Source organism: Oncorhynchus kisutch, linkage group LG17, assembly GCF_002021735.2.
Source record: "Oncorhynchus kisutch isolate 150728-3 linkage group LG17, Okis_V2, whole genome shotgun sequence".
NCBI lineage: Eukaryota > Metazoa > Chordata > Actinopteri > Salmoniformes > Salmonidae > Oncorhynchus > Oncorhynchus kisutch.
Window position 1 is genome coordinate 64,742,580 of NC_034190.2, and position 12,729 is coordinate 64,755,308.

The 12,729-nt window shown below is 44.0% G+C and overlaps 1 protein-coding gene and 1 pseudogene across 2 annotated transcripts; one reads left to right on the plus strand and one right to left on the minus strand.

Moving 5' to 3' along the window:
- Positions 1-971: 971 nt before the first annotated feature.
- On the minus strand, positions 972-4,750 carry LOC109908100 (TELO2-interacting protein 1 homolog; annotated as a pseudogene).
- Positions 4,751-4,810: 60 nt separating this feature from the next.
- On the plus strand, positions 4,811-11,598 carry LOC109908102 (regulation of nuclear pre-mRNA domain-containing protein 1B). 2 transcript variants are annotated; one of them, XM_020506561.2, is made up of 8 exons: positions 5,276-5,454; positions 5,787-5,998; positions 6,126-6,255; positions 8,229-8,368; positions 8,539-8,660; positions 8,952-9,078; positions 9,268-9,443; positions 10,237-11,598. In XM_020506561.2, exons 2-8 carry the CDS (start codon positions 5,848-5,850, stop codon positions 10,384-10,386), a joined length of 996 nt encoding a protein of 331 aa, XP_020362150.1. In that variant the 5' UTR covers positions 5,276-5,454; positions 5,787-5,847; the 3' UTR covers positions 10,387-11,598. The 2 variants fall into 2 exon arrangements, with proteins under 2 accessions (XP_031650215.1, XP_020362150.1); XM_031794355.1 differs by having other exon boundaries at positions 4,811-5,998.
- The last annotated feature ends 1,131 nt before the right edge of the window (positions 11,599-12,729 follow it).

A 12,729-nucleotide genomic window follows, 5' to 3' on the forward strand; every position in this document is an offset into this window, starting at 1 on the left:
GACCACGTGTAACAACACCTGCACAGGATCGGTACATCCGAACATCACACCTGCGGGACAGGTACAGGATGGCAACAACTGCCTGAGTTACACCAGGAACACACAATCCCTCCATCAGTGCTCAGACTGTCCCCAATAGGCTGAGAGAGGCTGGACAAAGGGCTTGTAGGCAGGTCCTCACCAGACATCAACGGCAACAAGGTCGTCTATGGGCACACACCCACCGTCGCTGGACCAGACAGGACTGGAAAAAGGTGCTCTTCACTGACGAGTTGCGGTTTTGTCTCACCAGGGGTGATGGTCGGATTCGCGTTTATCGTCGAAGGAATGAGCGTTACACCGAGGCCTGTACTCTGGAGCAGGATTGATTTGGAGGTGGAGGGTCCGTCATGGTCTGGGGCGGTGTGTCACAGCATCGTCGGACTGAGCTTGGTGTCATTGCAGGCAACGCTGTGCGTTACAAGGAAGACATCCTCCTCCCTCATGTGGTACCTTTCCTGCAGTCTCATCCTGACATTACCCTCCAGCATGACAATGCCACCAGCCATACTCCTCATTCTGTGCGTGATTTTCTGCAAGGCAGTAATGTCAGTGTTCTGCCATGGTCAATCCCATTGAGCACGTCTGGGACCTGTTGGATCGGAAGGTGAGGGCTAGGGCCATTCCCCACAGAAATGTCCAGGAACTTGCAGGTGCCTTGGTGGAAGAGTGGGGTAACATCTCACAGCAAGAACTGGCAAATCTGGTGCAGTCCATGAGGAGATGCACTGCAGTACTTAAAGCAGCTGGTGGCCACACCAGATACTGACTGTTACTTTTGATTTTGACCCCCCTTTGTTCAGGGACACATTATTCCATTTCTGTTAGTCACATGTCTGTGGAACTTGTTCAGTTTATGTCTCAGTTGTTGAATCTTGTTATGTTCATAAAAATATTTACACATGTTAAGTTTGCTGGAAATAAACGCAGTGGACAGTGAGATGATGTTTATTTTTTTGCTGAGTTAAAATAGTTTTAACATTCCCAATACAATTATGAAAAAAAGAGCTGAGTGTGACCCAGAATAAAGAAGTGAGTGTGTTGGTGACCTCTGGACACACAGGTGTCATCAATTATTAAACTATATAAACAATCATGAAATTATAATTATTCCACTGAGTTAAATAGTAGTGTACTAGTAGTCAGAGTGGTGGAAGTAGTGAGATACCCTGAAGACTTGGAGGGCAACTAACGGATCATCAGCAGTGAGTCGGAGCAGGAGGTCAGGCCAGCAGCGGTGAGCTATGGGGAGCAGCTCATTCTCCTTCTCAATCAGCACACAGCTCCAGCACATCCACGACCTGCAATACACACAAGGGGTCAGCTCTACAGAGCCTGGGACATGGGGACCAACTGCTCTGGTGTCACTAAACACACAGCAACATGTGGTGGCAAAACTAGTTGCATTTTCAGTTTTCAAGCTCCTTATGTTTGAGTGCTAAACATTCTACAACTGTATGTTGAGGCTGAGTCGGTGGTCCGTGGGCAGGTGAATGCAGCGTTCCATGGCTTCTTTGGCGATGTGGGCTGGGAGTTCAGCTTTCACATCAGGACCATCAATGTCTTCTTCAAAATCCACCGGAGGTGGGATCTCTGAAATAATAACCACAGAACACTTCAATGCAGTGCAAGGAACGTAGCGAGTCATAACACTGATGGATTCTGATTTCTGTAGAACAGCTTTCAATAGACATTTGTGAAACACGACTTGAACTGGGAGAAGTACACCACACAAAATCTGCCGATCCCTAAAAAGCTGTGCATTGACTTGGGACCCAGCTGTGAGGAAAACAGCATGAGTGAAACTTATTCAGGTCTGACATGGCACAGTAGTACTAAGAAGCTTCACCAAGCATAGCATTAATGTTGTGCATCAGTGTGAGAAATGATCTCCCAGGGGAATAGTGTGGCAGCTAGAAAGAGAGAGCCCCAACTAACCTGGGTGCTCTGTGCACTGCTCTACCAGATCTTTGTGTTTGTGGTAGTCCAGGAGAAACCGGTGCACATTCAGCTGGTCCTGCTCACGCCATGCCTTCTTGGTTCCTTTATTCTCACTGGTTCCCCCAACACTAGAGAGGAACCATCTCGCTGTGGTTGAAAAGAAACATGATTAAGATTGTGTTACTTAGGCTGTGTTATAGCTAAAGGCTGTCATTTTCTGTCCTGTGTTTCAATTTCCTCTAAGTTCTCCTATTAAAAGGTATTGCATAACATGGTGACAACAATGTTATAAACTAGGGAAAACATTTAAGTGGTTATGGAAACTTTACCTAGAGCCTTCATAAGTGAGTGCAGCACAGTGCAGAACAGAGGGGACATCTCGTCGTAACTCATGTCCAGAGCCAGAAACACATCCTGGACGATGTCCCCCCACCAGAGGCAGCAGGCTGGGGTTGGAGTGGCTAAACATGACGGTGAGGACCCTGGGGGCGGACGCCCAGCCTCTGGAGGTTCAGAGACACATTGTTCAGCAGGTAGCCAGAGTTCTCATTGATCAGATCCTTCAGGGAGGAGTATCCACAGGCCTGGTTAATGTCCCACATGGCATTCAGTGCTGCCTGGCTGATCAACAGCGCCTCAACCCCGGCCTTCTCCAGAACCGGGTATAGTGATGTCATCAGAATTAGATGGAAGTCCATCCCCAAGGCCTGGGTGAAGCAGCCTATCCCTTCCAACTGGATGCATATCTGCCAGATTCTGCTGTTCAGCTCGTGGATTGTGGAGCTCTTGTGGACTACTAGGACCAACTGGAGGGGATTCCCTTTCCCTTCAACCCCATTAGAAATGGAGAGGAGACTAGACTGACTTAGCTGCTCCTGTGCCCCTATGTCAGACTCCCCACTAATAAGGGTTGACAGGTGCCAGTGGCTCAGGCTGGTTTACTCCTCTATGATGGAATCCAATGCTGCTTTCAAGTCCTCCTGACTGGGCACACCCTGCTTGTCCGTGCCCCCTGCCACCCCGATGCTCGCTGTCCCTGTGACCATCTCATTCATCACCATAGCAGCCTGCTTCCTGTAGACCGACGACTCCTTATACAGATCCATAAAGTGATCCCCTAGGAGATACACATTTCCATAGTAACCTAACATCCTGCATATCTCCTTGAGAATGGAGTAGATCCTTTGAAGTAGAGGAAATGTTTCTTCTGAGCATGTGCCCCGTGGGGCCCTGTCTCCATGGTAACCAAAGAGTTCCTCTCCTCCACGATGCGGACATCCATCACGTTCAACTCCAACACCTGTATCAGCACCTTGGACACCCGCTGGTGGTCTGAGAATTTGACCATGTCAAGCCTCACTCTCCAGTGCTAATGAGCTGAGGTGCAGGATATTATAATTTTTTTTAACAGTAAGGCTAGCCTCCCAGGGGTGTTTCTCACCCAGTCCCGAGTCCTCTGCACTACTAGCTCCCCTACTCTCCCCAGCTCCCAGGGCTGTATCTTCCCAGCCCTGTTGTTCTGTAGCTGGCCGTCAACCATCACCAGTCCCACTGTCTTGACCCACACCTTTATTGCCCTAACAATAACAGCGTGTCCATGCCTAATATTCCCAGTGATCACATGGCTCACAGCGATCCAAGGTAAGAAAGAAGCCATGGTGTTGCCTAGGATATGCCTCTCTTACTGACCCACTGACACATGGTCCAGAGAACAGTCACACTGGAGGGTCAGGGCCTGCAGGCATTTCAGTGCAGCGAGGGACTTCTCCTGCTCTCCCAGGGCAAGCAGCAGAGAGATAGCGGCCACAAGGCCAGGCAGCATGGCGGGTTCAAACAGCTTGAAGACCACATCACGGTAGGCTGCATGCAGCAGAGCATCCATGTACCTCAGTACTGCAGCTTTCAGCACCTCTGAGGCGGGTGCTGGCTTCCTTTGGTCCATGGGGGAGCAGAGGCAGAAGCTCAGAAAGGAGATCCCTCAGCGTCTCCCAGCTCCGTACACAGGTGTTCTCCAGGACGTAGCCCATGGCCTCGGCCACAGCCTGGACCAAGCCATCCCGCTTGGGGCCAGGGTTTTTGAGGGCGAAGCAGAGAGTGAAAAGGACATGGAACCCTGCAGCAGCTGCAGGACTATCATTTACATGCCTCAGCTGTGTGCTCCACATTGCCCACTGTGGGCTCACGAGCCAGAAGCACACAGGCTGGACAGAGGTAAGCAAAAGCAAGCTTTGGGTCGTCAATCAGATGGTCCATTCTTTGAAGACAGATGTTACTCACTGAAACAGAAAAGTAAGATATTAGAATCATAGCTACCATTTACTCTTTAGGAAAGTAGTAGGATGCTGTTCAGCAGTATGCCTGCTCAATGCACTCTAGCAAATTCATTTTATCAGGATAATAGCTTAGAGGTATATCTTTGTTACCTAAATGTTCATTTTATAAGTCAAATTTTGTCTGTTGCTAATCACCCAAAGCAGAACTTTGCCTGACCACCCTTGCTAAAGCTAGTTACCATCATTGTTAAAGCTAGTTAGCTAGCTAGACAGATAGCTCGATACTGTACATCTTAGTTAGTTAATGGGATGCTTAAATGACAAAGCTAGAACAACCTAACAAAGTAAGATTCAAATAAGCTTACCTTTGCGAGTATATATTTCGTGACGGACATCTGAGACGAACTCATTTCGAGATACAGCACTGAAACTAAATGAAGACAGGCTAGCTGTCCTAGCCACTGATGGTCCGTCACACAAGCGTCACTATTCCTGTAGTACGTCACTATTCTGCGACGCATACAGTTGTGCATGCTTCCCATGCTTGTTAGCGAGCTTTGGTGCACTTCATACTTTAAAAGAAAGATATTGCAACGGTTTTCAGATCAAAGTTCACTTCGCCCAGGTAGCTAAGCGAGTAGCCTGAGATACTCTTTGGCTACGCTAACTTACTAACAGTAAGCTAGCTAGCGCAACATTTTTGCTGATGATACTGTACTTGTATTTTTTAAATATTTGTTTTATTTCACATTTATTTAACCAGGTAGGCCAGTTGAGAACAAGTTCTCATTTACAACTGCGAACTGGTCAAGATAAAGCAAAGCAGTACGACAAAAACAACAGAGAGTTACACATAAACAAACGTACAGTCAATAACATAATAGCATAGTCTTGACCGACGTCGGTTGATCTAGCTAGCAACTTTGCATGTAATTTTAAGTCGTTTGAATAATGTTTCTAGTCATGATCTAATTTCACAAGATTCACAAAGGGTTTTGAACAGACTTTGAACCCTGTGAGTCGGGTGAAAGGTCAAGCGGCCATCTTTGAAGCGATCCAGAGAGCTGTGGTGGTTTCTAGAATGCTAGTTAACTAGCTACTATACTAGTACTGTAGCTAACGAAGAAACGTACGTTTCAAAGTAACGTTACAGCTACATGTATTCAAACGGCACATTACTAAATTATAAATAGATGTATTGGTAAGTAACTTACATCTAGTATCGTAGTAGCTAGCTAGTAAACAAAGCAAGTGGATAGATTAGCTAGCTTGCTAGGCTACCTATCTAGGACTTTCTAGTTGGCCATTTGTAAACAGATAGCTATTATAGTTGTCTCGCTAGGTAAACAAGCTTACACACTCATCAATGTAAATGCGCATGTATATTTTACACGGGTTCGTAGCTATCCTGTTAGCGAAGAGAAGCATAGACAGACGATTAGCTACTAACGAGTAGCTAGGCAGTTTTATGCAGCAGGTTGCGTGTTTAACTGGCGGGAACTTTGTTTTTGTGGACATTGTTGGTTTCCTCAGTTAACCTCAAAAAGTTGTGGGGTGTGTAACGGTACATCAAAGAGTACTTTCTGGGCACATCATGTCTTCTTTTTCTGAGTCTGCGTTGGAGAAGAAGCTTTCGGAGCTCAGCAACTCTCAGCAAAGCGTACAGACGCTGTCTCTGTGGATCATTCATCATCGCAAACACTCGCCGCTCATCGTCAAAGTATGGCACAGAGAACTGAAGAAAGGTGAGAGAACTTATGAACGTCGCCACCTCGACAGCATTCTTTAACTGCTATTTACACACTGAAACGTTGTCACACGAAGTATGCCAAACCATATTTACCCGGTCTACGTTCTGTATTTGTCTTTCAGCAAAAAGCAGCAGGAAGTTGACTTTCCTGTATCTTGCCAATGACGTGATTCAAAACAGCAAGAAGAAAGGTCCAGAGTTCGCCAAAGACTTTGAGACGGTCCTTGTTGACGCTTGCTCTCATGTTGCAAGGTATGTGGAAACACTTATCTCCCTCACTAGCTTTAAGCACCAACTGTCAGAGCAGCTCACAGATTACTGCACCTGTACATAGCCCACCTATAATTTAGCCCAAACAACTACCTCTTTCCCAACTGTATTTAATTTATTTATTTAGCTCCTTTGCACCCCATTATTTGTATTTCTACTTTGCACATTCTTCCATTGCAAAACTACCATTCCAGTGTTTTACTTGCTATATTGTATTTACTTTGCCACCATGGCCTTTTTTGCCTTTACCTCCCTTCTCACCTCATTTGCTCACATCGTATATAGACTTGTTTATACTGTATTATTGACTATGTTTGTTTTACTCCATGTGTAACTCTGTGTCGTTGTATCTGTCGAACTGCTTTGCTTTATCTTGGCCAGGTCGCAATTGTAAATGAGAACTTGTTCTCAACTTGCCTACCTGGTTAAATAAAGGTGAAATAAAAATAAATGTGGTCTGGTATGATACAGTTTCAGGGCTAAACTTGTCTAGCACTGAAATGTGCAGGTTTGTGATGCAGGCCTATGTTTTATTGTAAACTGGGTAGTTTGGGTACTTGTAGCCCTTGATCAGGACTCTCAGTTCCATTACATTAAACATAAGTCATTAGACGAAGGCATCTTCTGTACATGGGAGTTTTGGTAAGAGCCCCTACGCTCAATCTGAACATTGACACCCATCGCGTACGGTTTTGGAAGCATAAGAACTTTCATATCAGCTAGAATGTTTCAAAAATCAAAAGGTTAAATTGATACAAACCTTGATAGGATTAGTGTTCTCACATGGCCATATCTCCATGTTACAGGGCTTGTTTATGGAAGATAAGGCGAGCACCTGTGCTAATTAGGGGCTCCCGAGTGGCACAGCGGTCTAAGACACTGCATCTCAGTGCTTGAGGCATCACTATAGGCACCCTGGTTCGAATTCAGGCTGTATCACAACCGGCCGTGATTGGGAGTCCCATAGGGCAGCGCACAATTGCCCCAGCGTCGTCTGGGTTTGGCCGATGTAGGCCGTCATTGTAAATAAGAATTTGTTCTTAACTGACTTGCCTCGTTAAATAAAGTTTACATACAATTAGGTACATGGCATGCTCCGAACACCTGTTTGTGAGAGTAATTCGGAAGTGTAGTGTCATCGGATGAAGGAACCTATAGCTGTATGGATCTGTGAAAAACTGCTACAGTAAGTGTACCTTTTTTAAATATTTTTTTTAAAGGATTCTTTCTCGCTGATGAAAGATAAGGACCATATGTTTCGAAAGCCGTATCGCAAGCAATGATTATTGACGTTACGAAACGTTAAAGCATAGCGTCGAGATTGTAGTTCACATGAGTTAGTCGTGGGCAAAGATAATGGCTGAAAACTGTAGGGAGAAAGCAGAATGTCGCCTAGAGTTTTTTAGAGCTAGGGTACCGAATGCTGATTAGCTTCAACAGCATTTCAGCCATGTGTGTATGCGACACTATACCACGGGTATGATGCAAAAATACGTGTTTACTGTTCTATTTATGTTGGTAAGGAGTTTATAATAGCATCAAGTCACCTCTGGGGTTTATAGTATTTGGCTAATTAATGTTGTCACGATACCAATATCATGATACTAGGAAGTAAAGAATCAAAGGAAACAAAACATCAAGCAGACTTAATGTCTTAAGGAAAACAGTCCTTGTGTTGGAAAAAAACAGCCCTATGTTGTCACCTAGAGTCACATTTGTTTGCAAGCTATAGAACACAATATTTTACAATGCCAAAATGTACCTGGGGGTGTTAATTTTAGGCCCTGGTTTGATATTAACCTGCTTCAAAACATTGGTAAATGGATTACACTGCTACTGTCTTCTACAGCAGCATAACAAGACAAGAACAAAGAGGATCAAATAAGTTATTGAGTTGCTCGGTGAGGAAGTTGAATTTCATGATGAATCTCTGTCTCTTTCTCTCCCTCCTTCAGAGAGGCAGATGATGGCTGTAGAAGGCCCATCGACAGGCTGCTCACTATCTGGCAGGAGCGCAGCCTCTACAAGGCAGAGTTCATCCAGCAGCTGAAGCTCGCTATCGAAGACTCAAACAGCCCCCAACACCAACCCACAGGTACAGTCAGAGTCCCCTGGGTCTCCACTGACGGAGCAGTTCAGCATTACATAGGCTTGTTTCCTATGTAGGCATTTTGGATGTCAGAATTTCCAAGAAACATGCACGTTCAATTTGTTGTTTTTGTGAATATGGGTGTTTTCTTTCTAAATCTGTGGTATCTTTTGCAGAGGAGAAGAAGGCCCCTAAACGGACCTATCAGAAGATGATCCAAGAGCCAGAGGAAGAGGAAGAAGATGACTACAGGGGCAACATGTCCCCACAGAATTCAGACTTCTCAGGGCCACAGCTGGTAGGCTGAACAAACACAACTCCATAAGCCTTTAGCTCATTCACCAGTACTTTGTCTATTACACTGCAATTTGTGACAGCTTTTCACACCAGCTGAAGTTATCTCCCAACTCTCCTCTAGGTGTCAGTGATACAAAGGTTGTCCCATGGACTCTTGATTTGGAAGATTCTAGCTTGTAGTTTGTGCTCTGGTTGTGAATTGTTGTTTAGAAAAATGGTCAAGCTTTGAAATTGGATATTGTTGGCCAGAGCTTTCACATACCCTTCTCTCCTTCCATCCCTCTCCCCTCAGACGGAGGAGCTGGTCAAAGCCCTGCAGGACCTGGAGAATGCAGCCTCGGGTGATGCTGCGGTGCGCCAGAAGATTGCCTCTCTGCCACAGGAGGTGCAGGATGTGTCCCTGCTGGAGAAGATCACAGGTAAGGAAGCCTTCATGGTACCTGAAGCACAAGGAAACTTGACCCCCACCTTTCTCCAACCTCAATGTGTATTGTAGGCCTAAGGGATTGTGTTTTCTCAAACTTAATGTTGTTTCTATTCAATTGTTTCAATATTATGCCTAAGTAAAAACTCCACCTTATTTGACTTGACTCACCCTGTCCCTATAGATAAAGAGGCAGCTGATAAACTGTCCAAGACAGTGGATGAGGCCTGTCTACTGCTGGCTGAGTATAACGGACGTCTGGCTGCTGAGCTGGAGGACAGAAGGCAGCTGGCGCGCATGTTGACCGAGTACATCGGTAGCCAGAAGGAAGCCCTCACAGAGAGGGAGAAGAAACTAGAAGCAAGTCTAAACCATCAAAATCATTGTTTTGCTTGTCTGTTACAAACAAGCAATTAGAATGTGAAAAATGTACACTACCATTCAAAAGTTTGGGGTCACTTAGAAATGTCCTTGTTTTTGAAAGAAAAGCACATTTTGTCCATAAAAATAACATCAAATTGACCAGAAATACAGTGTAGACATTGTTAATGTTGTAAATGACTATTGTAGCTGGAAACTGCAGATTTTCTTTTTTAATGGAATATTTACATAGGCGTACAGAGGCCCATTATCAGCAACCATCGCTCCTTTGTTCCAATGACACGTGTTAGCTAATCTAGTCTAAAGAAGGCCAGTTTTATTGCTTCTTTAATCAGAACAACAGTTTTCAGCTGTGCAAACATAATTGCAAAAGGGTTTTCTAATGATCAACTAGCCTTTTTAAAATGATAAACTTGGATTAGCTAACACAACGTGCCATTGGAACACAGGAGTGATGGTTGCTGATAATGGTCCTATGTAAAAAAAATATAAAAAAATAAAAAAGAATAAAATGCAGTTTCCAGCTACAATAGTCATTTACAACATTAACAATGTCTACACTGTATTTCTGTTATTTTTATGGACAAAATGTACTTTTCTTTCAAAAACAAGGATATTTCTAAGTGACCCCAAACTTATGAATGGTAGTGTATATTTTCCCATTATCCAACTAGAGCAGCTTTGTGAGTCACTTGGGATTATTTAAAAGAAGTAGAAAGTGGACCCACCGGAACTGTATCGTCTGACATGGGTACTGTTCTTTGTATTGCAGGAGTACAAACAGAAGCTGGCACGAGTCACGCAGGTGCGCAAGGAGCTCAAGTCTCACATCCAGAGCCTGCCTGACCTCTCTCTGCTGCCCAATGTGACGGGAGGCCTGGCCCCTCTACCCTCTGCTGGAGACCTGTTCTCCACCGACTGAGTTTCCTGCTCCCTGTCACACCCTGCCTCTCGCCAGGGCACACACTCCCTGTCGAACCCGCTCACTAGCTACTGAACCCAAGGGAGAGACTGAGAGGGACATTGGAAGCTTGGGGACATCCCTGGTGGGAGAGACAATGGTTGTTGAAGATTCCGTTCCACCAGCTTGGACAAATCTCCTTTACATTTTTATTCTGAACGCCAGTCAAACGCTAGCTAACTGATTCTGTGTTGAAGAGGAATGTTGGGTCATTAGCCAATCCCCATTTTTGTGTTCATATGGTGAGATGGTGGCTCGCACACGCACTAGATCACGTGTCAAACTCATTCCACGGAGGGTCAACTGTCTGTGGGTTTTCACTCCTCCCTTGTACTTGATTGATGAAATAAGGTCACTAATTAGTAAAGAACTCTCCTCACCTTGTTTCTGTGTCTTAGGGAAAAGCAAAAACCCTCCATGGAATGAGTTTGACACCCCTGCACTAGATCGTCGAGACAGCTTTGTGAAGAGACACATCACATTTATTTTAACGGCTTTAAGTTGGTTGCTTTTTAATGTTGATGAAATTTCAGGTGATTTTTTGTTAGGGTGTATGTAGGGAGGGGGCCTGTTTTTCCATGTAGGTTGTCATTATTTACCATTCTCTGTAATTCCAGTTCAACACACAACAATATCCTTACCTTCAGGTTTGTCATACATAGCACTGAGTGGCCAATCATCGGTCAATAACATTTCATCCATGTAGTGGTGTTTCTCAATCCATTGTGAAATAGTTTAGCCCTCAGACAAGTGACTGAAGTTATTTGAGCAAACTTGGGGCAGATTGAGATGCTCACTGTCTTTGCTGAGCTCTGCTGATGTCATCCTTTGTCACAGATGATTGTATCACTTGGTACAAATGTCAAACTAAGAGGCTTTTCAGGACTGGGCCCGGCCACTACTTATTCAGCATTATTCAGACTTTTTTGAAGAGTAGCAGAAAGTTAACATGGTTCGTTCTGTCACTAGTTTGGATTATGGGCACAGACCTGAGAGATAAGTGTTTCCCCATGTTGAAGAATAGTAATACGACATCTGCCCATGGAAATGTTGCTTTACTACAGATGGTAGACCTGTGTGGCATGTATTTCTCTCTGCCGATGCTTTATTACAGCAGTCATTTCACTGATAAAATAATTCCATGGATAGAAATAAAATGGAACCATTTGGAAAGAGCTGTGCTGACTGGTTTATACTCTGAGTAATGTGACATTGATACGCTGGACCATTTTTGGGGGTGGACGTTTGGAATCTATCGACTTTCACCAGCGTCTTCCGACAGGTGGCGTCACTCAACGATGAAGAAGATGGACTTTCACAGCGTTCACGAAAATAAAATACAAAAAATATATATATATATATACTGAACAACATTAGAAATACAACATCTAAAGTGTTGGTCCCATGTTTCATGAGCTGAAATAAAAGATACCAGAAATTTTCCATATGCACAAAAAGCACATTTCTCTTAATTTTGTCCACTCATTTGTTTACATCCCTGCTAGTAAACATTTCTCCTTTACCAAGATAATCCATCCACCTGACAGGTGTGGCATATCAAAAAGCTGATTAATCAGCATGGTCATTAGCCAGGGGCACCTTGTGCTGAGGATAATAAAAGGCCACACTAAAATGTGCAGTTTTGTCACAACACAATACCACATATGTCTCAAATTTTGAGTGTGCATTTGGCATGCTGACTGCAGGATTGTCCACCAGAACTGTTGCCAGAGAATATGTTTATTTCTCTACCATAAGCTGCCTTCAAAGTTATTGATAAATAAGGCAAACATTGATAAATGTCACCTTGTCCGAGAAGATTTACAAGGGTATCAAAATCCCACGCCAGGGTAAGCCTACACAAAACACAGCCCTTTTTTAAAATTTTCTGAAATCCCCTATGGGAAAAATGAATGGTGGAAAAACTATTGGAACCATTTCCCTGTTTGGCCGCTAGGTTTTATAGGTATTATGACTCATACTGTGGCACTCTATTAACGATGTGTTATATAGGTTTTGTATATTTCAACCAGTAGTTTTGAAAGTAGCGCTCACAAATGCATAAGTATTCACACCCCTGAGTCAATACATGTTATAATAACCTTTGACAACAATTGCAGCTGTGAGTCTTTCTGGGTAAGTCTAAGAGCTTTGCGCACCTGGATTGTACAACATTATTCTTTTCAAATTTCTTAAAGCTCTGTCAAATTGGTTGTTGATCAATGCTAGACAGCCATTTTTAAGTCTTGCCATAGGTTTATAAGTCGATTTATGTCGAAACTGTAACACATTCAATGTAATTTT

Excerpts from the sequence above, each read along its gene's own strand:
- LOC109908102 (XM_031794355.1), top strand. The coding sequence starts at position 5,848 with ATGTCTTCTTTTTCTGAGTCTGCGTTGGAGAAGAAGCTTTCGGAGCTC. Across the intron at positions 6,256-8,228 it reads GCTTGCTCTCATGTTGCAAG|AGAGGCAGATGATGGCTGTA; the intron begins GTATGTGGAAAC and ends TCCCTCCTTCAG. Across the intron at positions 9,444-10,236 it reads AGAGGGAGAAGAAACTAGAA|GAGTACAAACAGAAGCTGGC; the intron begins GCAAGTCTAAAC and ends TTTGTATTGCAG.